This window comes from Strongylocentrotus purpuratus, unplaced genomic scaffold, assembly GCF_000002235.5.
Source record: "Strongylocentrotus purpuratus isolate Spur 01 unplaced genomic scaffold, Spur_5.0 spur5_scaffold_3, whole genome shotgun sequence".
In the NCBI taxonomy this organism is placed as follows: Eukaryota; Metazoa; Echinodermata; class Echinoidea; order Camarodonta; family Strongylocentrotidae; genus Strongylocentrotus; species Strongylocentrotus purpuratus.
Genome location: NW_022145609.1, coordinates 6519926 through 6543865, shown reverse-complemented (window position 1 = coordinate 6543865; position 23940 = coordinate 6519926). Strand labels below are relative to the sequence as shown.

At 36.8% G+C, this 23940-nt stretch overlaps 1 protein-coding gene across 1 annotated transcript in view; it reads left to right on the top strand.

The window, feature by feature from the left end:
• The window catches only part of LOC593883 (RAB6A-GEF complex partner protein 1), a 53988-nt gene that overhangs the window by 14681 nt on the left and 15367 nt on the right, over window positions 1-23940 (top strand). Inside the window, exons 3-18 of the mRNA XM_030996763.1 lie at window positions 302-378; window positions 961-1065; window positions 1424-1566; window positions 3093-3226; window positions 8125-8216; window positions 9171-9259; window positions 9817-9961; window positions 12421-12463; window positions 18213-18356; window positions 19378-19510; window positions 20162-20265; window positions 20685-20885; window positions 21367-21532; window positions 21979-22086; window positions 23072-23220; window positions 23630-23758. Of these exons, the coding sequence (XP_030852623.1) occupies window positions 302-378; window positions 961-1065; window positions 1424-1566; window positions 3093-3226; window positions 8125-8216; window positions 9171-9259; window positions 9817-9961; window positions 12421-12463; window positions 18213-18356; window positions 19378-19510; window positions 20162-20265; window positions 20685-20885; window positions 21367-21532; window positions 21979-22086; window positions 23072-23220; window positions 23630-23758 (1962 nt within the window). The remainder of the gene's footprint in view (window positions 1-301; window positions 379-960; window positions 1066-1423; window positions 1567-3092; window positions 3227-8124; window positions 8217-9170; window positions 9260-9816; window positions 9962-12420; window positions 12464-18212; window positions 18357-19377; window positions 19511-20161; window positions 20266-20684; window positions 20886-21366; window positions 21533-21978; window positions 22087-23071; window positions 23221-23629; window positions 23759-23940) is intronic.

Below are 23940 nucleotides of genomic sequence, written 5' to 3'. Positions count from 1 at the left end.
TTTTTGGGGGGCTACTTTTCAAGCTTGCCTGCATAAAAGTAACATTCTAAAATTTGTTTTGCATTGAACTCTAAAATTTCTGGGGGCTCTTTGGGGCATTTCGGGGGCTATTTCGCCCCGACCCCCTTGTATTTTTTTCACTGTTTGTCTCAAATTTTAGTTGGAACAGCCCACCTATGCATGTTCCAAACAAGTACATGTCTAGTTTTATAATTCGTGTTTGATTGCTCATTTATTATAAAGGAAAGTTTTTTTTCCTGTGTGTGAAAAATTAAGAATACATTATTATTATTTTTGACAGACATCTGGTGGCCACCTGTTATTATTAAAGGTTATATCAGAGAGCAATCAGAGACTGTATGGAACCAAGCAATCTGGGTAAGTTTCTAGTGTATACACTGCATAGGCCTTTATTGGGTTTATAAACTTTATAATAAATAAGTGGTCAGGTGTAATATTTGGATTCAGAAACAGATATTTAAGGAGACACACTTGAAAATGACATACCGGTAGTGTGATGTTGGTGAACAACATGTCTTTTGAAATATTTAATTGATTATTGTCCAAATTATTTGAGAGATACATGTATGTTTACTGGCCTGGGTATGTACGGATTGGCAGTGTTTTCAAACAAGACACTGTATAATTATATGCAGTGCTCAGTTACATGTAGATCTTCATCTAAATCTTTCATTTTAAATTGTTGTTATAGCTGTATTTGACTGTTATAGCAAGCAACTCAATTTCATATGTTAATGTCTGTTCTTCATACTTTGGTCACATGTGCTTTTGTATCAGTATTTGTTTGTTTATTTTGTTTTGTTCATACTTTATTTGTCAGGATTAGAAGTGATTGTTGTCTTCAAAAGAATTCAATCATCCCCCCCCCCTCCCTAATACGTTTCATCCCTTTCTTAACTCATACTCTGATTGCTAAATTCTTTTTCATCTTTATTTTAGTTCATTTCATTACAAGAGGGATGTGACAGAGGCAGACACAATTGCAGTGCCAAGGCTTAAGATTACCTTTGGTGCTACATTCCAAGTTACTGGAGGTGTTGCATGGTAAGTTGCTGGACTCTTGTTTTCTTGTACTTTTGTGTCAATTATGTTGACTCTTTCACCATTGACTCTTTCGCCTGGGAAAAAAGAACATAGAGAGTACATAATTAAAACTGGATCTTTATTTAATTAAATGCAATTTACCTTGTAAAAACAGAGGAAACTAAAGAAAGATTGTATTTCACTGTTGCATATGATTTTTGTTCCTTTGTTTCGGTTGTTATTGATGTTGTTGCTGCTGTTGTTTTATAGATATCATTGCTGGAGTGTTAAAAGTTAGGACTTTTGTAAAAATAAGAGTACTTGAAATATAAAGGTAAAACTCATTATTTTTGCTGTCGTTGCTTTCTCTGTTCCTCAGCCTGTGCTGTCTGAAGGATGAGATGCTAGTAGCTACATGTCAAGGATTATTACGACGTATCACATGGGAAGGTATAGGAAGGAGTCATCTGGATGTCTCTATCAGGACTGTACCGTTCTCGCTTGACCTGCAGCAATCCAGAGGTAAACAAAGTCTAGACAAAGAAATGCTTGGATTGGAAAATGAATCTCATGATTCGTTCTTGTACACTGCAGAAAATCAATTTGAAAAACCATCACTTTTTTTTGTTGAAACTACCACTTACAGTACACTTTAGTTAATGGAAAAACCCATAAAAACCATCGATGTTTCCAATTATTCTTTCTTTTTTGTGTGAGTTGTGTGCATGCAGCACTTTCGCAGTGTACAAGTACCATATACAGTCAAACATGTCCAACTGGATAACTAGGATTTATTTGTACATGTATGTGGCCATAGTGTAAAACAATGGAATATTAAGATATCAGGCTTAGGGTTCTGAGCACTTAATGTAAATATGGGATACCAATACCACCTCAAGAATATTGTGGTTGTGGTTGGAAAGAAGCAAATTAACAATTTTCTGTTTGAATTGCGATTTTAAATATTTTCCATGTGAAAAAGAGACAGACAGAAACAGAGAAAAGGGGGAGAGAGAAGGAGGGAGAGAGAAAAAGAGAGAGAATGAGAGAGAGAGAGAGAAAGAGAGAGAGAGAGAGAAAGGCTTGAATACAAGGAAGGAAATGCAAATGTTACATTTGATACTTTTTAATGTTATTTGCTAATTATCGAGTGAAGTACACAGTTGTCATGATTCTTTGTAATCAATCATCATGCCTTCACACGCCATGCAGGCCAATTTGTAATTTAATGTTAAGTGTCAATATTTAAAGAAATAATAATAATGAAATTGGAATATTTAATTGTTTGTTAGTGCATCTTGCATGTATTGTACTGTATTCTGAATTGTATACACATGTGCATGCCTATATGATTTGTGCATAGTGCTTTATATGTCAGTTATATGACCTCCTACTGTGGTTTGATTTAGATTGTAAAGAATTTGTGGAACTAATGACAAATCATGGATTCATGGATAAGGTTCATATCTACTGGTACTTTTAATATGAAACCATGAAGCTTTGGAGAGAATGCTGCATAAAACGATCATGCACCCACTGTTAAAGAATTTGGAATTTGGTAATGTGTGTGCAGTATTGTAATATCTTCCCCTCCCCCCCCCCCCCTCCCCCTGAGAGTGAAATAGAAATGCATGAAATTGAAATGCTTTGCCCCACAAGGGCATGAACTCTGAATTGCGATATGATTAAACGTGCTTGTGGCTCTTATGTGATCTTACAGACGATTCGTAACTTCAATCCAATGTCCCATCTGCCAATTCCTATGTTCTACTTTCAAATGTTGTTGTTGTTTAATTTAGGCAAGTCAGTCAGTTTATGACCATTATTGCTGAATACTATAACAAATTTGTTTTGAATTCAAATTTACATGTACCTATAAACACTCACATAGTATGCATGTTATTTATAGCGTGTATATACAGTATATATGTTTGTTTCTTCATCTTAAAAAAAAAAAAGGGGGGGGGGGGAGATAATGATATCATGTAATAGATGGGTTTCTTGCAGCATATTTAAATCAAGTCTCTCTCTCCCTCTGTGTATTTCAGAGTCCTTACTGGATGATCCCAGCATACATTTCAAGCAGCTGAAGTACAGTGTCTTACTAGGAGGGTTCGCTGTGGTTCTCTCCGATGGAAGAGCTGCTTTCCTCACCTCAGAGAGTGCCAAGTTCTCACCTAAGGTTAATAACGTTTCTTATCGTTTTTCCCCCATCCCATGACAATCACCCTTGTGAATACATGTACCTTGATGTTTTGATGATTGCTTGTAGTAACGCAGTGTTCTAAATTGGGGTGATAGGGTCAATAGGCTCATTGGCACCTAGAACAAGCTTTGAATAAGAAAGTGCCAAGTTATTATATAAGGGTAATGCATCTCTTTTAATGAAAGATGTGTTTGTTTTGTAAAATCTTGTTATCATTATTATGATTATTTTATTATTTTATCCCAGTCTATTGTTTCTTTGGTAGCAAAGATATTATTGAGATAGAGATTTGTGGATAACAATCATTTAAATGTACTATTTAATACTTTTCTTATTTTGACATGATTTCTTCATTTTATCAGAAATATTGAATATTGATTATTTTTAATGGAAGACCCTACCCTTGTCTATAATTCAAATAATTTTGTAACCAATTTTCTCTGTTTGAAAGAAAAGATGAACAAAACAAAAATCAGGAATGAAAATGCAATGCATGTTGGACACACAGTCACTCTTCATCAACCAAAAGAGTTTTAGTGAAATGCCAATATGAGCCCACTTATCAGATAATTCAGGGGAATACGCAGTGAATTGGGTAAAAATCACTTAAATGTTTCACGGTCTGTCTCTCTGCATTTCTCTCTGTATGTCTGCCGTTATCTCTGTTGCTCTGCCTTTTCTCTGTCTTCTGTCTTGCAGTCTCTATTTGTTTTTCTCTCACTGTGTCAGTCTTGCTGTCTGTCTGTCCATTTGTCTGTCTGTCTGTCTGTCTGTCTTTGTCTCTCTCTTTGCCTCTCCTTGTCTGTTTTCACCGTATATGCCTCCCCTTTTCTCTCTCTCTCTCTCTCTCTCTCTCCCTCTCTCTCTCTTTCTCTCTCTTTCTCTTTCTCTCTCCCTCTCTCTCCCTACCACCCAACCCTTTTGTATTGTTCACTTTGCATACCGGTAGTTTTCTCCTTTCAGGTGAAGGTTATAGAAAGCTACTTAAAGTAGCTGCCTATTCATCATCTGTAATCTGATTGCGTATCCTTTTTGTGTGTGCCCTACTCAAACCCTTTATGCTATTTGTCAAGGGATTGCGTGATTTCTGATGGCCATACCCTGTTCATTTGTAGTATGTACTGTACTGCAGTGAGCGAAAGTGTATATTTTCCATAAATTGATTTGTGTACATGTACTCTGCTTTTTACAATGCACATAATTATGTATTCTGCAATGTGATTATACAATGCAATGTGATTCAAACTATACAATTTTTTCATCCATATCTGTTTGGATTATAATGTGCATTTAATTTAAAAGGGTATTATTGATCATATATTATATATAAACATGTTAATTATTGTACATTTGCATGAGTTACCTATCAAGATCATGCCCATTAACTACATATCTGCTTGTGCATTTTTTAATCACACCACACAAAACAGTTTAGAAATATATACAAAATAATGCAGGCAGATTACTACATGTACATGTACATGTACTTCAGCAAGTGCATGTTGCTATACTATACATGTAGACTGAAATGCGATGCATGATTCCACACTTAACATGCCTGACCCCACATGAACTTTTCACTGATATATACATACGGAATTCATTGAGCGCATCAATTGCTTACAATGAAAACAGTGCTAGATTCAATAAATATGCAGGTTTGTTTGCTTTGCATGGTAGTGTTGTGGAACTTATGAGGTGAAATTAATTTGAATTTTCTCGCTTAGATTAAACGGAGTAGCAAAATAAGTGCAATAAATTGCCTGTTGCACAGTTTACATGAATATCTACAAAACTTTAAATGGGCCTACAGCACATGTACATGTTCATGTTATCATATATACACTGATCAGTATTTGCAGTATATTAGAGATGAATCACATGTATACTGCATGCCACAAACATGTACAATAACATTCATGACTCGCATCAATATTCCTGTAAGCACAGTACACTATTTATAGTGACCCGGGCATTACAAATTCATTCATACTGATGAATGATTTAATTCTAGTTCATGTACACATATAGTACTGAATTAACCTTCAAAAAGTGTTTGTGAAACTGTTCATGTACCACATACACATAAATGTACTGTACATGTAGTAACACATACATACAGGGATTAAAGCCCCTCTAAAAAAAAAACGTAATTTGGGTTTTCTGTTGTACGCAGAAAACCTAAATTTGTATTCTTATCAATATTTTTTTTTTTTGGGGGGGGGGGGAAACTTTGCAGAGTGTGTTTTAAATCACATCCTCTTTCACATTATGATAACATTTAAGTGAAATTTGCCATCAAATTTTGGCAAACTTAGGGCTCCCAACACTTTAGATGGGCTTTAAGACTTATGAATTCATGCCCTTATCCTCAAGCTACATGCATATATGCATGTGTTGTTGAAGAACTAGGAAGCAATTTAAGTTGTTGAGTGTCTGTATTACGATTTGCAAATTTCTACTCCAATTGCACTTGAGGAGATATGAAGTGGGTAATTGGGTATTATGCTGTTCAGTGACAGTTGAAATGTGTGTTTCTGTTTCAATCTGTTTTGTTTTGTGTTACGTTTTACATCATGTGTTTTATTTTGTTTTTGTTTTTGTTGTTATTTACATGTATATACAGGTACAATTGTAGATATACAAATGTACACATACAGAAAGTGCAGATCAATAGTGAATATTGGCATGCATTTGAACAAAATCAATTGAGTACAACTTTACATACATGCACATACTTCATGTACATTTATATTATGGGGTGTAATACTCTTGGAGTGTGTAGGCTAAGGATGTTGGACTTACAGAGCCAAGGATATTAGATGCATCCTGCCACAGAACAAGCATATCAACTTGACTCTACTCATACATCTAGGGCCAAGCAAGTTAACATAAAGATATCCACAGGTACCGTGTAGTGCCTCAAAACTGATCTAAACTCTATTTAAAATAGTCAAAAATTGTGAGAAAACAGTACAGAAAATATGTTTTTTTAAACTATTTCAAGTCTGAAATATATTCTCATCAATCTTTTGTTCCAAATCTTAACCTGAAGCTGAGTATTTTTGTTTTCTTCTCTTTTTAATAAAAAATAGAGGGAAAATTTGTAGTCTAATTTTCTAGGAAATTCTGTAAAGTTATAGAGAAAGTAGCACCCCACTTCCCCTTAAGAAATTAAAATGCATGTATAAAATGACTTAAGGACATGATGCATTTTGTCTGGGGAGGCAGAACGGCTATCATCCTAGCGTACATGTACATGTACAGTATGTAAAGTACCATTACTCAAAGTCCTTCATCCTGTCTGTAGACGATGTACTGTATCTGCATGTACATGTAGATGTACATTTGACAATTGACATATGAATGAAAGATACTTGTACATCTGTATATAATGGCAAGGTCTTCTTAATTTACTATTGCACAGATGCCATACCCTTATACACAGTGTGAAAGTTAAGATCAATAGGCTTGTCTCATCAGCTCGAGTTTGCCAAATAACCTGCTATTCTAATTATCATGATAAAAAATTAACCAGTTAATTTGCGTCCTCATCAGCCTGCAGTTGCAATTAGCGGGATATCTGGTCAAGATAATATTTTGTTATGAGCGTATAGGGCTGGTGAAGACGCAATTTCGAGCTTCAGGATAATATCCCGAGTCTGGAAATAGCGGGTTATTTGGCAAACTTAAGCTGATGAAAACAGGCCCCATGTAGCCTATTACAAATTACGGTCATTGACACTTTTTGACAGACAGTTCCTTGCCAAGTTGTTACTACCCACAAATTAATAATAGCTAGCAGCTTGCCAAATAACCTGTCAACAATTTATTTGTAAAGCACAATCCACTGCTGCTGTAGTGATCTGGCCTATTTAATTGTGCCTTAAAGGTAGCATCTGCAATTTGCAGAAACCAAGCATATGTTTTTTCTCCCAAAATGTGCATGAACCCATCCAACAAGTTACTACATACATATGGAGATCACAAACACATGTCGAAGAAATGCGTCAATGAGATGTGATTTTATAACCTATAACTTGAAGAAGGAGAAGAAAAAAATTAATATTATACATCCCTGAGACATTTACACATAATCAGATTTCTATAAATGCTTAAAAATATACAGGTACAAACTAAGTACACTTCACTTTACATGCTACATGTACATGTAAGTACACTTCACCCTTACTAGAAATAAGATAAATTTCTACCGTACACAGTGTAGTGCAGTCATGTGTTTAAAAACAACAATGATATTCTGAACTACACATCTCTAGTATACTGCCTTCTTTATTGTATTGCATGCACCATACTAGTGCAAAGTGGTTGAAGTGGATATGCACGTGGTGATCGATTTCTACTGGAAAATGTGATATCAGCGACAGGTGTTGAAGATGCGACTTGAATCACCTGACATCCAAATACACATCTGTATTGTATTGACCTACATTTAAACCTATATTGTACATAGCCATCAGCCATTGATTGTAGTAATTTCTTTTGCTATCTCTTTAACAGCAACAGGGACATTTCAATGTAACATCTACATGTACTGGTGCAAGAAACCTTGATAAAATTGACAAAATAATGTATAGATATTTGATAGGCACACATGCACCATGTACAAAGAACTTTAATATCTGAGTATTTACTTGTAGCTTTATAAAGATACATACAGTAAATGTGAAAGCCTATTAAACCTGTCAAGATTTAATTGATACTGACTGTAAAATGTGAAATAAAATCTAATGACGTCATCTATCTTACAATATATGTGTAGATTGATTGATTGTTTGAGTTGATTCTGTTGCCTATTTCCTGTATCACTGTATTGATTTACATCTCTCTTTTTCTTTAACTGTTTTATACAGGGTGTACATGCGGTATGGGCGCCAGATGTCTCTAATGCTACATGTGTCGCCATCAATCATAAATTCAGGCTCATCGTATTTGGATTAGCAAAGTAAGTATCTAAAGTGGATTCGTCTTTCTTACGTCATTCTACCCCATTAACATTGCATGTATACTGCGATGTGACTTTCTCTGTCAGTCTCTCTCCTTTCCTCCCCCCCCTGCTCTCTCTCTCCCTCTCTCTCTCTCTCTCTCCCTCTCTCTCTCTCTCCCTCTCTCCCTCTCTCTCTCTCTCTCTCTCTCTCCCCCTCTCTCTCTCTCTCTCTCTCTTTCTCTTTCTCTTTCTCTCTCTGTATCTGTATCTGTTTCTATCTATCTACTCGTCTATCTTTCTGTCTCCTGCTCTTTTCCTCTCTATTGACCTGTATTATTTCTTGCATAAATCTATACTTTTTATACATATACATGTACACTGTATGATATGCATTTTTTTTTCAGTCTCAATATTTTCATTTGACTGTTTGTTTGTATATCCGAAACTCTACATCACATTATTTCCTGTTTTGCTTTCAGTGGTTTTAGGTTACTTATAGGTTAAGAGCAGGAAAAGGGAAAAGGAACCTTTGAAGAAAAAGTACAATAGACAAAGAAAATCTTAGGAATGATACACTAAACACACAAATGATGTACACACACAATCTGAAAAGGACTTTGAACAGCAGTTGTAAAATATTTGTATGTGTTTCAAAAATTGTGAAATGTAAATGCAAATGTGTACACCACTTGTGGGATCTTTTCCCTCCTGGATTTGTTCAGAAATCTTGGTGTTATCAAGAATCAGAAGATGGCTATTTTGTTTGTATACATGTAAATCTTGAAATCTGCATCGGTCCTAATGCCAAACATTCATTTTAGTTTTCTTGTGTGCATTTTACTTTTGATACCTTGCAATGAATTTGAATCTCTTTTTGAAATGTTGCATACAGTAGGTATACCTTTTCAGTTTGAGTATATACAGTGTATATGTAGGAATTTGAAACCATGATTTGTTGTATCTATATTGCAGTGGTCAGGGCATAGTGTTTGCCGTGGATGAAATCACAGGAGCGCTCCTTGTTTCTCACAGACTTACTCTCTCTACCAGTGATTTCCCAGGTAAGAATAACATCTACTTTCAATATATTGGCTGGTATGCACAAAAAGCAACTAATGTTTTTCTGGGTTTAACCCTTCATATGCCACACAAATAATCTCCCTGTACCACATAGAAGTTATCATGTTGAAGATGTAGGAAAAGCTTCAAAATTGTTTAACTGTTTTCTCTGTAAGACTTGTATCCAGGTGTTAAAAGGGTTGTAATGGAGCTCATCAAGACCACAGATAGGTAATTTTGCTTAGCCATTGTATTGCACAAAGCAATCCCTCTGTCACTTGTTGTCTATTTTTTGTGCAACGGAAGTTGCACAAATCTTGACAAAGTGGGTAGATTTATCTAGTCCTGTGCTTACGGAGCATAAACAGGATAACTCCTTCATCATGTAAGAAACTCAAATTCTGTTAATAAATAAATCAATTTACAAGTAAAATTATTTCATCATAGAAGAATGTTCCCGTTTTCTTATGATTAATTAACTTTAAAAAGTAACTGGTACAAATAACTTCTGTTGGTAATTACACCTATTGTGTCCTTATTCACTGTAACCTGTTTCCAGAGGGCTGCCAAGCAGCTGGAGCTGTGACGTCGTTACGATGGACACCAGAGGGCAGTGCACTGATCTTGTCATGGCTGAAGGGTGGTTTCTCGCTATGGAGCACCTTCGGAGCTTTACTTATGTGTACTCTAGGAGGGGATTTCTGGTAGGTAGACATTGATTTGTGTAACACAGTAATCATTCAAACATGGTGCCTTGGTATGAACCTAGTGCCTACATCACTGTGGATACATCACTAGACCGTATATCACATACAGTGTAGTTTGTGTTTTGAGTTGTTTGGCAAGAAAGTAATCTACAATTGCCACTCTCTACAGGAGAGACAAGAGTTTTTAGGCAGGAAAGGATGGATGGTGGATGGATATAAAGATGGATTAAAGAGAGAGAAAGAGAGATAAAGAGCTGGAGATAAAGCTTTATCAAGTTGATAATCTGCTCTAATCCCGATCCCCATTGTGAAGGACTAGGACTAGAGTACTTTTTCGTAAACATGAGCTCAGTATACTATAGGCATTCTTCCGTTACCGTGAATTTCTTCCTTTGATGACTGATAATTGGATATTATTAACTACTCAGTGAAGTGTATTCCTATTATTGGTCCAGAGGTCCTTACTGTATTACACTTCATGGTTTACTACACACTGTTATGTATACTTGCTACAATAAAGGTCTTTTTGAAAAGTCTTGTTGATTCCAATAAAATAAGGTTTGTTGACATATGACATAGTTTATGGAAGCATTTCTTTTTTGAATAATTATTATTGAGTAAAGGAATAGCAGATTGGGTGAGAAAAATGAACCTGTTTGTAACAAAGTCCACCTAAGGGGTACTCACTTAATCAGAGTTCTGAGATACAGCAATGTGAGGCATAATTCACTTATGACAGTTTATTTTGCCTCAACAGGTTTTTGAGGCTGTTTACCCCATTTTATAAGAATGAGGTTTTAGACTAGCGTACCGCCTGTATCCATGGTCTTAATAAATATGCAATGCCGTCCTTTCTGTACTGTATGGAAGACTAAGAAAGAAAGTACCCCCCCACCCCCCCCCCCCCCCCCTCCCAAGGTGTAATAGTGCAGGTTGTGATTTATCAAGAGTTGGAGTTTACTGTTGAAAGTAACTCTTGACATGAATGGCTATATGACGCCCATCAAAGGGCATAAGTGTATATATAGCTCTGTTGTGTTTGAGTACCTAGTAGACTGAAGTGACAGATGTGCCGTATGATAGGTTTACTTTCCTGGCCATTGTGTTTATTCTGCTCTCTGTCTGTTGATATAGGTAAACATTGGAGGGTAGAATAATACAAGATCTGACCTCTTATTGCCTGATGACAGAGCATAATGACAGAGACATGGAAGGCTTCCAAAAAATATCACTTCAAGATGTGTTAGAAATTATCCTACTAGTGTATTCTACTTGTACATACTTTTTAGTATTCTGATTTGGTATACATAAAGAATCTATTCAGTGCTTGTCTTAATCAATTCTATGCACATGGGTCTGTATTTTACTAATGCAGTTAAACCTGACCCGGAGTCTAATATCACATTCAACAAAAGTAAAACTTAGACCTCGGACTAACTTCCTTTAATTCGTACCTAATCCTGAACCCTGCACGGATTTAAATATTAATACAATACGGGCCGGGTTTTCATCTCCATGTTTTGTTTTCAATGTTGTTTTTTTTTCTTTTGCTGTTTTTGTTTAGTATGTATCAATGACATTTTATCATTTACGTACTACATGTATACACCTGCATTTATGTCTTATTCATTATATGCCTGTTACTTGTGATCACGTTATTTCAAGAACCCATAGATGGATTCCCGCCAAACTTGGGTCATGTATGTATCTTGCAGAGCCAATGCACTGATTAGATTTTGGGGTCACGAGATCCAAGGTCAAAGGTCACAGGGCTCATTATGTATGCAAAATAGCTTGTGATCGCGTTATCTCATGAACCCATTCATGGATTCCCGCCAAACTTGGGTCATGTATGTACCTTGCAGAGCCAATGAACTGATTAGATTTTGGGGTCTTGAGATCCATGGTCAAAGGTCACAGGGCTCATTATGTATTCAAAAATAGCTTGTGATCGCTTTATCTCAAGAACCCATTGATGGATTCCAGCCAAAGTTGGGTCATGTATTTATCTTGCAGAGCCAATGAGCGGATTAAATTTTGGGGTAACGATGTCAAAGGTCACAGGGCTCATTATGTATGCATAAATAGCTCGCTTCTGTTTTGGTTTGTAAAATTGCTCCATGGCGGAGGCATCATTTTCGACTGCGCGCGATCGAAGGGCCATCTAGTTTAAATTAAGATTTGTAGAAAGAATGAGGTTTTGATGTCAGAGCGTACATAATGAGATGGAACAATTTACCATTCATGTATAAAGCCTTTATTTGCAGTGGTCTTAACAGTCAATAAAGTAATTTTTACTTGTACCTGAATGGCACGATTGCTTATCGTGTAAGCAGGGGAGGGAGTGGCGGAGATGATTGGAAGTGTGTGTGTGTATAACACTTTTCTTTTTACCGTTAATAATATTTACTGTTGTTTGAGTTAATTTGTGAATTATTTTGTTTTTGTTTTTCTAGCCCTGATCCCTCCAGATCAAAGATACTGAGGATACAGTCAATGGTAAGAGAGCGTTGTGTTCCTCATTCATATTTGTCTTGAAATACATCATATTCTTTAGGCATTCCTCCTTATACCTCTTCTTTTCTTCCCTTTCCTACATATTTGTTCTTCCTGATTTTGTCTCGCCTACGTAGCAAAAAGCGAGACATAGGCGCCACTTTTCCGGTGACGGCGACGGCGATGGCGGCGTCAACATCAAAAACTTAACCTAAGGTTAAGTTTTTGAGTTTTTGATATAATTTTTATAAGTATAAGTATAAAGTATAAGTTCTTAGTCAATGAAACTTGGACTATAGGGTAATCAAGGATCCCCAGTCATGTGAGTATAATTTCAGATCACAAAGTCAAGGTCAAAGGTCATTTCAGGTCAACAGACTTGGACTATGTTGTAGCATCATCATCAAAAACTTAACCTAAGGTTAAGTTTTTGAACATTACGAAAATTCCTCGCTAGAGAAATTACGACTTTAGTGTCCCTAACTCGGAAATTGTCTCATAGAGTTTGAAAACGAGCCCGGAGAAGGACCTCCCGATCTTATCACTTTCCTAATCCATTGCCAACGACGCGCTGATAAGACCCGTCAACAGAGTCTGGCTGAAGAGAAAATGTGAAGAAAAAAATCCCAAAGTTACACAAATCTGTGTTTTTTTCTCCCGAAATTTGTTCTTAGGGATTCATTTACCCCCAAAAACTTCAAAGCACAAAAATCGGGCAGGTAATACCGGAGATATGATATTGATACTCACGAACAAATTTCAGATTTGACTCACTTCAGGAAACTTTTCCCCCTTCTTCTCGCGGAGAGAGCTGTCAATCACGTTTCGACCGGCTGTTTAGCAGCTGTATCGGTTTAAGCCCTCTTAGTATGACTGACCAGCTTGTATGACTGCGCATATCAGTGCACATGTCCTTTTGATTCATGTTTTATTTTGAATTTGATTTTTTAACCAGAAATTTGAAAATGAACTGCTACCTCAAATGCAATTTTGAACGGGGAAAAATGAACCAGCAAAAGCGGAGATAAATATGAGATCGTGCGCTCTGCCGACGCTGCTCAGCCTACGCTTGAGCGCAGATTGTCGCTTAGACATACGGGTCTTTTCCGAGTTTCGTCCAATTTTCTAGCGAGGCACTACGTGTACGTTCTTCCCTCGCTGTAGCACGTACGGTCTCGTTAGAAAACTGTATGCGTAAGTGCACTGCGTGCGCCGGCATCAGAATCAAACTCGGAGAAGGTTGTGTGACAATTTTTTTTGCTTCATTTAATTATTCGAGAAAGAAGGCGATTCGATGTAGGCCTACCGTTCTCGACTCTAAATCCTTGTCTTAAATATTATCCCCCCCCCCCTCCCGCCCTTTGCGCGGAAGCTTCAACGCTTCATGTTCGTCGTACCATTCTCGACTCTAAATCCTTGTCTTAAATAAGACCCCACCCCCCCCTCCCGCGCTTTTAACGTTTCATTTTGAGAAAGAAGACGATTCTTTGTACCGTTCTCGACTCTACCCGGGCACAGCGCAAAAACTTTGACGTTTTATCAATAATTGAGAAAGACAATTCATTGTACTGTTCTCGAATCGTAATTCTTGTCTAAATTGCGCCCCCCCCCCCTCCCCAGGGGCGAATCCTGCCGGCGGCAGGGGGGGGGGGGGGGCCATGTCTTGATAATTTTTTTTTTTTTTTTTTTTTTTTTTTGGGGGGGGGGGGGGGGGGGGGTCCATTTTTTTGAGGGAAATTTGTTGCGCCGACTAAGCCGGCCGGTGAATCAGCGGGGGGGGGGGGGGGGCAGATTCTATATATATTTTTCGGGGGGGCGCTTTTTTTCTTTTGTTTAAAAAAAGGTAAAATTTACGTTACTATCCTATTTTTTAAAACCGTTTTGGGGGACTAGGGGGTAGCCGGGTCGGTAAAATCGGCCCGTGGATCCGCGCCTGCCCTCCCCCCCCCAACTCACGCGCAAAGCGCTGAAGCTTTGACGTTTCATTAAATTATTAGAGAAAGAAGACGATTCGTTGTACCGTTCTCGAATCTTAATTCTTGTCTGAATTCAGCCCTCCCCCCCCCCTCCCGCGCATTGCGCGGAAGCGTCAACGATTAATATAATTATTCGAGAAAGAAGATGATTCGTCGTACCGTTCCCGACTCTAAATCCTTGTCTTAAATACCCCCCCCCTCCTGCCCGCGCTTTTAACGCTTTATTTAATTTTTCGAGAAAGAAGACGATTCGTTGTACCGTTTTCGAATCTTAATTCTTGTCTGAATTCAGCCCTCCCCCCTCCACTCACGCGCAAAGCGCGAAAGCTTTGAAGTTTCATTAAATCATTAGACAAAGAAGACGATTCGTTGTACCGTTCTCGACTATAAATCCTTGTCTTGAATAAGATCCCCCCCCCTCCCGCGCTTTTAACGCTTCATTTAATTATTTGAGAAAGAAGACGATTCGTTGTACCGTTCTCGACTCTCAATTCTTGTCTTAATTACATCCCCTCCCACTCTCGCACAAAGCGTGGAAATTGAATTGTTTTCGCTTTTCTCTATTTATAATTCTCAAGCGCTGATGACATTGGCATTCATTTTCTTCATTCATTTTCTTTACTTTCCGTTGGCTTACTTTTTGTAATAAAGCCGGTAACATCAGCGATATTTTAATTGTTTTCGCTTCGCTCTCTCCCGCGATCCGTCTCTCTTTATATATTGCTCAAGCGCTTAATTATATTGACATTCATTTTCTTCATTCGTTTCTTTCTTTCCGTTGCTTACTTTTTGTCATGATAGACGGTAGTAACATCAGCCAAATTGAATTGTTTTCGCTTCTCTCGATCTCCCGCAATCTGTCTCTCTTCATAATTCTCAAGCGATGGTGATATAAGATCTCATGTTTTCGCTTTATTTCTTTCTTTCCGTTGGTTTACTTTTTTCATAATAGACGGTAACATCAGGGAAATTAAATTGTTTTTGCTTGTCTCTCTCCAGCGATCTGTATCTCTTTATGATTCTCAAGCGCTGGTGATATTGAAATTAGTTTTTTCTCCATTCATTTCTATTTTTCCGTTGGCTTACTTATTTCATAATAGACGGTAACATCAGCTATTGAATTTTTTCGCTTCTCTCGATCTCCCGCGATCTGTCTCTCTTTAAAATTCTCAAGCGCTGATGATATTGGCATTCATTTTCTTTACTTTCCGTTGGCTTACTTTTTGTAATAAAGCCGGTAACATCAGCGATATTTTAATTGTTTTCGCTTCGCTCTCTCTCGCGATCCGTCTCTCTTTTATTGCTCAAGCGCTATTATTGTTATATTGACTTTCATTTTCTTCATTCATTTCTTTCTTTCCGTTGCTTTACTTTTTGTCATGATAGACGGTAGTTACATCAGCCAAATTATTTTTTTTTCGCTTCTCTCGATCTCCTGCAATCTGTCTCTCTTCATAATTCTCAAGCGATGGTGATATTGGAATTCATTTTCTTCATTCATTTCTTTCTTTCCGGTGGCAAACTTTTTGTCATGAAGCCGTTTACATCAGCGACATTGAATTGTTTTCGCTTCTCTCTTTCCCGCTATCTGTCTCTCTTTATATTTTCCAAGTGCTTATTATTGTGATATTGGCATTCATTTTCTTCTTCCATTTCTTTCTTTTCGTTGGCTGACTTTTTGTCATAAATCATAATAGAAGGTAAACATGAGCTAAATTGAATTGTTTTCGCTTCTCTCTCCAGCGATCTGCGTTCATTTTCTTCATTCATTTCTTTCTTTCTGTTGGCTTACTATTTGTCATATAAAATCCGGTAACATTAGCTTAATTGAATTGTTTTCGCTTCTCGATCTCCTGAGACATGTCTCTCTTTATATTTCACAAGCGCTGGTGTTGTAGGCATTCATTTCCTTCATTCATTTCTTTTTTTCCGTTGGCATAATTTGTGTAATGAAAGCCGGTAACAGCGATATTGAAATGTTTTTGCTTCTATTTCTCCTGCAATCTGTCTCAAGCGCCGGTGATATTGACGTTTATTTCCTTCATTCATTTCTTTCTTTCGGAATGCAACGTCTCGTAAATATGCTAATAACACTTATTGTTCGACTTGAGTTCCAAAGTTGCCAGTTGCTGGTACCACATCTAATATACTTTTCGCAGGTCCATGCTGAAACCAATAATTATTGTCTGAATTCTAGACTAACCCAACTCTCCAGGCTCACCTAAATGTACGCAAGCTCTGTTGATACAGGGATTAAGTCCTTAATAGCCTTGTATTGACAGAGGGATAAGTTCACCAGCAGATAAGGAAGGGTCTTGTTTACTTAATGATAATGACTATATCAAAGTGCTTAAGCCCAAACTAAAGTCTATGAGACAATTCACTTAATTTTCTCTAACGGAGAGTTTTCGTCATGAATTTTTTATATAATTTTGAAAGTATAAGTTCTTAGTCAATGAAACTTGGACTATAGGGTTATCAAGTCTCCCCAATCATGTGAGTAGAATTTCAGGTCACTAAGTTAAGGTCAAAGGTCATTTAAGGTCAACAAACTTAGACTTTGTTGTGGCATCAACATCAAGATTTTCAAAATGCTTCTTCTTCGTTATTTTTCAACCGATTTTGATTCTAATTGTTTCATATGATAGGGCTAGGAGGGGGATTTGAAATTTCTACACAGAATCGTGAAATTCATTACCTATGCTAATTTATGCAAATTTATTCGAAATCACAAAAAAAAGCTTCTTCTCCTTCATTTCTCGACCGATTTTGATTTGGTTTGCTTTATATCGTAGAGCTAACTTTGGTACACTATTCTTCTACACAGAATTTTGAAATTGTTGTCCATTAATTAATTATGGTAATTTATGCAAGTTTATTCCAAAAATAACAAAAATTGCTTCTTTTCCCTCATTTCTTGACTGATTTTCATCAAATTTTTATTTTTTGACCAGTTCAAAAGTGTACCACATAAAATTTACGATATTTGTTGTTGCGAGATGCGGATGAGCGCTACGTCATTGACGTTCTGGTTTATTATATTGAATTGCGTTATGCAGGCGAGACCGCCGAGAGCGTTTCCCTTGTTTTGTCATTCTGCCGCTTATGCTTCAGTTTCTTGTGATATTTCTGCTTCCTTTTCTTCATTTTCTACTCTTCTTTTTCTTTGTTTTCTTCTTTGCCTTTTCTCTACAGTGTATTTCTTGTTCTCATTTTCTTTCCTTCGTCATCTTTCCTTACCAATTTATTCTCCCTTGATATTGAGCATTCAGATCTTTATACTTGTATAGTATTTGTTTTTACTTGATGTTTTCGACAGAAAAGGAAAGCTTGATATAAACATACCACAAGTGCAAAAGGGAAATAGGCTGTATTGTTATTATCATTGATATGTGATTGCGATGGTATGATTGAAGGGCCCTCAGGAAGAACAGTATTAATACTGATGAGGCTACCCTGGTAAAACGAGATACATTATTATTATTTTTGAACAAAAATGGGGGGGGGGATGCTAACTGGAGATAGAAAGTATTGCTATCGCTGCTGAGATGTATTGTACAGCCAAACCTGCTTTACTGACCACCTGTCTACAAAGACCACTTTTTGTGTTTCCCTTGGACAGGTTTGACTGTATGTGTATTTTTACCCCTATATATACACCACTAGTAGTTAATCATTCAAATTGTGAAGGGAAAACAAATAATAAATTGCTGAATGTCTTCATCTGGTTGATATTTCCTTTTTTTTCATTGTCATTTCTTCTCCTATCTGTATAGGAATGGGGACCAGAAGGCTACAACCTGTGGGCCACCAAGAAATCATTGGATGATAAACAGTCACATGACGAGTCACCTGATACCAAAGGAAACCTCATTCAACTCTCATTTGTAAAGAGTGCCATTGCAATGAACCCTTGTATGGTAAGTAAGGATTCATTCATACTGTTACGATAAAATATAGTCACTTGATACCAGAGCAAGTGCAAGGGTAATATTGTATGTTGGAATCAGATTTCACCTTGTCTGCGTACAAAGATGACAGGTGTAATTTATTATCTTCCACTTTAAAAAATAAGAATCTACTTGGCATTGTTTGCAAGTATTTCAAAGACAGAGAAATGGGCATTCATTGGGGTAGAGCTAGGAAATAATTGTGACTCATAATATTCAAATTTTAATTGAATCATCAGAAGGTGATTTGAAGATGCTCCACTTGACACTCAAGAACCTAGCTGTGACAATTTGGATATTAATGCCTCTTTTTCAATGCCATACACAGGGATGCCAGTTTTCAGGCAATAGCCTGAATTCAGGCCCTGGCGAGTTATTTGCATAGTTTAGGCTTTTTTGTGTACAAAATAGCTCATTCTAGGTGATTTTCAGGCCCTCTGATCAATTCTAACTGGCATGGTTTGATGAATTGGTACCCCACTCAAGTCTAGGGATTAAAAAGTGGTATTTTCTAATAATCTTGTTATGAAAGATTCCCACAAGCCATATAAATATGTTTAAATACATGCATCAAAATGAAAATGAGATATTAAGAGTTGAAGTGACTTGGTAACATTGCCTCAGATTCTGAAACAAAATCCTGGATTTAGCTCATGCTGCAATCATAATTATAAACCTTTAGGTCAGTCAGGTATCCAATGACTTTTACAAGCTGATCGCCTGTTTGATTATCAAGATATTTATGATTGGGAATTGAAATTTCATTTTTCGTTTTCCTAACAGTTTTTATAAGTCTATTGGGGAAAAAGATTTGAACTTTTTTTAGGCACTTTATGATCATTTTGAAGGGCAATTTGTTTAGGACTTCAATATTACACCATATCACAGTCACTGAAAACAAGTAGGGCCATGCATCTCAGATTTAACATTGTTAAACGATCCCTGTAATGAAAGTTTACACTTGAATTTTTTTTTACTCTTCCGATGACAGGCTAATTGCGAGCATCTTCTGCTTCAAGGAGAGAGGCACATCTATTTGAGCTGTGAAGGGACGGTAGTGAAGGCAACAAGTCAACCAGACCTTACTGCTGACCTACCAAATCCACCTGTTATCAATGGTACAAGTAAGTGAAAGCCAAATTTCTTGTTCAGTGAAGTTATACATGGCAGTGGAGAGCAGTGTAGCTCTAGAGTAGTAAAATGAAATCCTCAACATTTGGTGAGAAATCTGAATTTTACAATGGCAAATCAAAACAAGCTTGTAAGAACAAAAGAGCATGTTTATACACTTGTCCTTATCAAGAATAGTAACACAGATCATACTGTACAATAGTGATTTTATTAAAGTGCAAAAGTCTTATTTAAGGATTTAATCGTTGATAGGTTTTCTTGAGTTCTCAGAAGGAAACTGCACATCATGAGAAAGTATTTTATCTTGCTTTAAATGTGTATTTTAAAAAATGTAAAGAAGAGAAAACTTGTTGAATATTGTATGAAGAAAAAAAACTCCATGGAGATGTGCTCAAAATTAGCTTCCGTACATTTCCTCTTTGTAATTTTTGAGCATATTTGATCATATTAATGATTTTATTATTTTGCTATTGTTATTATTATACAATTTTTTTGTTTGCTTGTTTTATTTGACTGTATTTAAGGTTATCTGAATATTTCCCTTGTATTATGTTTTCATGTTAAGCACCGTATATAGGAACCAGAACTTAACCTTATAGATTTTCAAATTATGAACAATTTGTTATATTATTTTTTTTTTCCAGGTACAGGGAATGCAGCATGTAGTAGTAACATCCTAGCTGGAAACAAACAATGGCATTGTATACAGATACCTCAGAATTACTTGGACAGTAATTGGCCTATCAAGGTAAGAAAGCTGAACTGTAGATTAACAGAAACTGTTTTTGTAGTTTCCTAAGGCTCTCGTTTCATGATTTCAGGATGCCAACTGGACAATGTAGAGAATTGCTGACAACGTTACCATGTTTAATCTCTGACAGCCATTAACTATAAGTTTGCACAAATTCTTATGAAACAATTTTTGTTTGCTTATCTGACCAAATAGGCAGGATCTTCAGATTGTCTGACATACTTCTATATCTTATAAGTTTCATTTCACTCCATTTCTTGGATATCATCTCTAGAGATTTTATGAATTTTATTTAGCTCCATTTCTTTGATATATTTGTTTTTCTGGAGATTCAACCTCCCTTATTAGCCAAGATTTATCATCAAAATATATGAATCTTATTTGTTTACATCGTGATTTGTTTCCATTGTTTACAGCATGCTAGCGTTGACAGGACAGGTCACTACATAGCAGTGGCAGGTCGGTATGGACTGGCACACTGCTCTCCTTCGGGTAAGAGATGGAAGATCTTTGGCAACGTGACCCAGGAGAGAGACATATCTGTGACCGGTGGGTTGTGCTGGTGGAAAGACTTCATCATCGCTGCCTGCTTCAATCACTATGAAAGCAGAGAGGAGGTTAGTTTGATGTGTTCTTAAAGAAGGGGGAGGTGGGAGTGGGAGATAAAACTTGGAACTGTGAGAAGCCTGTCATACTACACCTTTCCAAACCCATCTTCGACTCCAAACAAACGTGTAACTTTTTTTACCTTCTGTTTTAATAATAAAAATAATAATTGTTTGTTTCTATATAGCGCTTTTCAGGAGCGTTAAGGCGTAATATATTTTTGTACAGCCTATTTTGTCCATCTCAAACCAGAATTCTAAAATCATATACATTATATCTTTCAATTGAAATGTTTTTTATGAAGGTCATTAACTCTGTAGAAGTATGTTTCTCTACATTCAATAACCGATTAGTATGTTGAGTTCCGCTGTAATCGGTGAGAAACTCATGGAATATTCTAATAAGCCTGGTAACCTAACTAATGGAATTCATTGTCTTTACAAGGATTTATACATTGTTTTATCCCATTAATTTTTTCATTCCAATTTGTAGATCCGGGTATATCCTCGTGCAAGCAATCTTGACAATGCCTTTGCCTTCACTGTCAAGGTTCCATTTCAAGTACTGCTGTTGAATGTGTTCAAAGACCTACTCATAGTCTTCTGTGCAGACTATCATATATCACTCTTTAGCTGCGAGAGAAAGGAAGGTCCATCAAGTGAGTTATCTCTGTAATTCATCAGATATTCTCATCAGATCAATTGTTTGAAGTTGATGTAAACCAAATTGTTAAGCTATTTTCAGGTCAAACATGATTAAAAACATGCTAATAATTTTATGCTTATTTGCACAATGTCAAATGTTAGCTGGCTGCTTTTGAACCGGCAAGTGTGTATTTTGTTTAGCGAGAACAATTAGTAGAAGTGAAGTTATCCATATAGAAATAGTAATAGTCTGTTGGTCGATGTCAGATTTTATTTGAGATCTAGCAGATCATTCCTGCTCAACCTTCCCACAATAACAACAAAAACAGCAAAACAAAACAATAAAAAGACAAAAAAGCAATTTGATAACAAACAAAATATTTTTGAAATATTTTTATATAATTCAATTAATGAAGAGCATTCCTCTTTCTTTCTTTCTTTCTTCACCATCTTTTCTCAGGTTCTACTGCAACTCTAACCAGGATACAGGACCTTTCACTCGCCAACTTTGTTCCTCATCCGTCCTCTCTCATCTCACTTACTCTCACATCTCTCAGGTCGGAATCAGGTAAGTCGTGTAGCATGGCAACCGTCTAAAAATGCTTGCATTCGTTCATGTTGTATTGCCTGATTCATGTATGATGACGTATCATTACGTTGATGTTAAATAACGAAATCTAGACATATCTATCATATCTGGCAGGAATTAATTCCTTGAAATGCTAGAGCGCCGTAATGGCAGCCGTGCTAAAGCCAGGGTAATAACTGCGGAGCGCCAGGAGTGTTATGTCTGACAGACATGAGAGCTATACAAGAATCCACTATTATTATATCTCACATGCTTTACTCTGCTCTTCAGCTTTCAAATGAAAAAGAAGGTATTAGAATTCCCCTTGCAGCAACATTATTGTGTAGGTAGGGGCACATTGATCACTTCAAACGATTTCAGTCGAGATTTGAGAGTTGTCTCTTTCTCAACCAAGGTGTAGTAACGGTTAGCGCAAAGGGTAAAATTCTTTAATAGTTACTACATCTTGGGCTATAGCCAAGATAATAATATTGTTGTAATTTGCAGGGTTGGGAGTTTAACTGTATGATAGACGAGAGAGTTATATAAGTCGCCAGTGTCATTATCAGGAGTAATAGTTTTATTAAAGTGACTCAGTAACATTGCCTCAGATTCTGAAATTAAATCCTGGATTTAGCTCATGCTGCAATCATGATTATAAACTTTTAGGTCAGTCAGGAATCCCATGACTTTTACAAGCCGAGCACCTGCCTGATTATCAAGATATTTATGATTGGAAATCGAAATTTCCTTTTTTGTTTCCTAACGGTTTTTATAAAACTACAGTCTATTGGGGAAAATGAGTATGGTAAAACCGGTCACGCAAAGATTTTTACTTTTTTGAGGCACTTCATGATCATTTTGAAGGGCAATTTGTGTATGGCTTCAATATTACACCATATCACAGACACTGATAACACGTATGGCCATGCATCTCAGATTTAACATTGTTAAGCCTTTCTTTACATTTTTTCTATGATTTCAGTGTCTCCCAAATCGTTCAATCAGAGCAGTGAGGCTGAGAGTCTGATCATCAATGTCGCTGGTCGTGTATTGATGCTACAGAGAGATCGCTCTAAGGCACCCTCACCCACCAACGATTATCATGACAGGAGGAAAAGCAAAGATGCTGAGGTGAGGAACATGTCCACAGACCATTATATCTCTTATGAGATGGTCATTTCACATTTTGTGGTTTGGCTCAAGAATTTATGATTTAGAGCCCTTGAAAGATACCAGATACTCGAGTAGAAAGGGCAAAAATTTATTCACATTTTCTGTCCATTTATGTTTTATGACTATGTTGCGGTTGATGCCAGGAATTTGAAAACGAAAAAAAAACCCTTTGAAGTCCTTAAATTGGCAAGAGATTAAAAATCCAAGTGTCGTATGGGTACCAGTAGGAAGGACTTCTTTGATAGCGGTGAGCACCAAACTTAGTAGCCTAGCTTAGGTAATATTGCAGTGCCTTGAGCATCTTGCTTGGTGGATATGACTAACAATAATATCAAATATGTTTATGTGTTTTATGTGTGTACGGTAGATTCCTTTCGTTGCGCCCATCATCCTTGCCTCATCAGTAGAAAGCATGTGGACCACATCCCGGTCTAGCGCCAGCAAACCTCATCTCGTGGAAGCACTCTGGCTGGGATGCGGAGCTGCAGGCATGAAGGTATGTCATGTTCACTTACAATCTTACTAGCTTCAGAACATCATGTACATGTGTGAAACAAAGATGTCTATGTCAATCTAAATTGAGAGAACAAATACTTAGAGAAACTTAGGGAAATATTGTGATGGTGGTTCCATGAAAAGTTACAACAGGACCTGATGGTTTTTAGTGTTTCCTGTAAA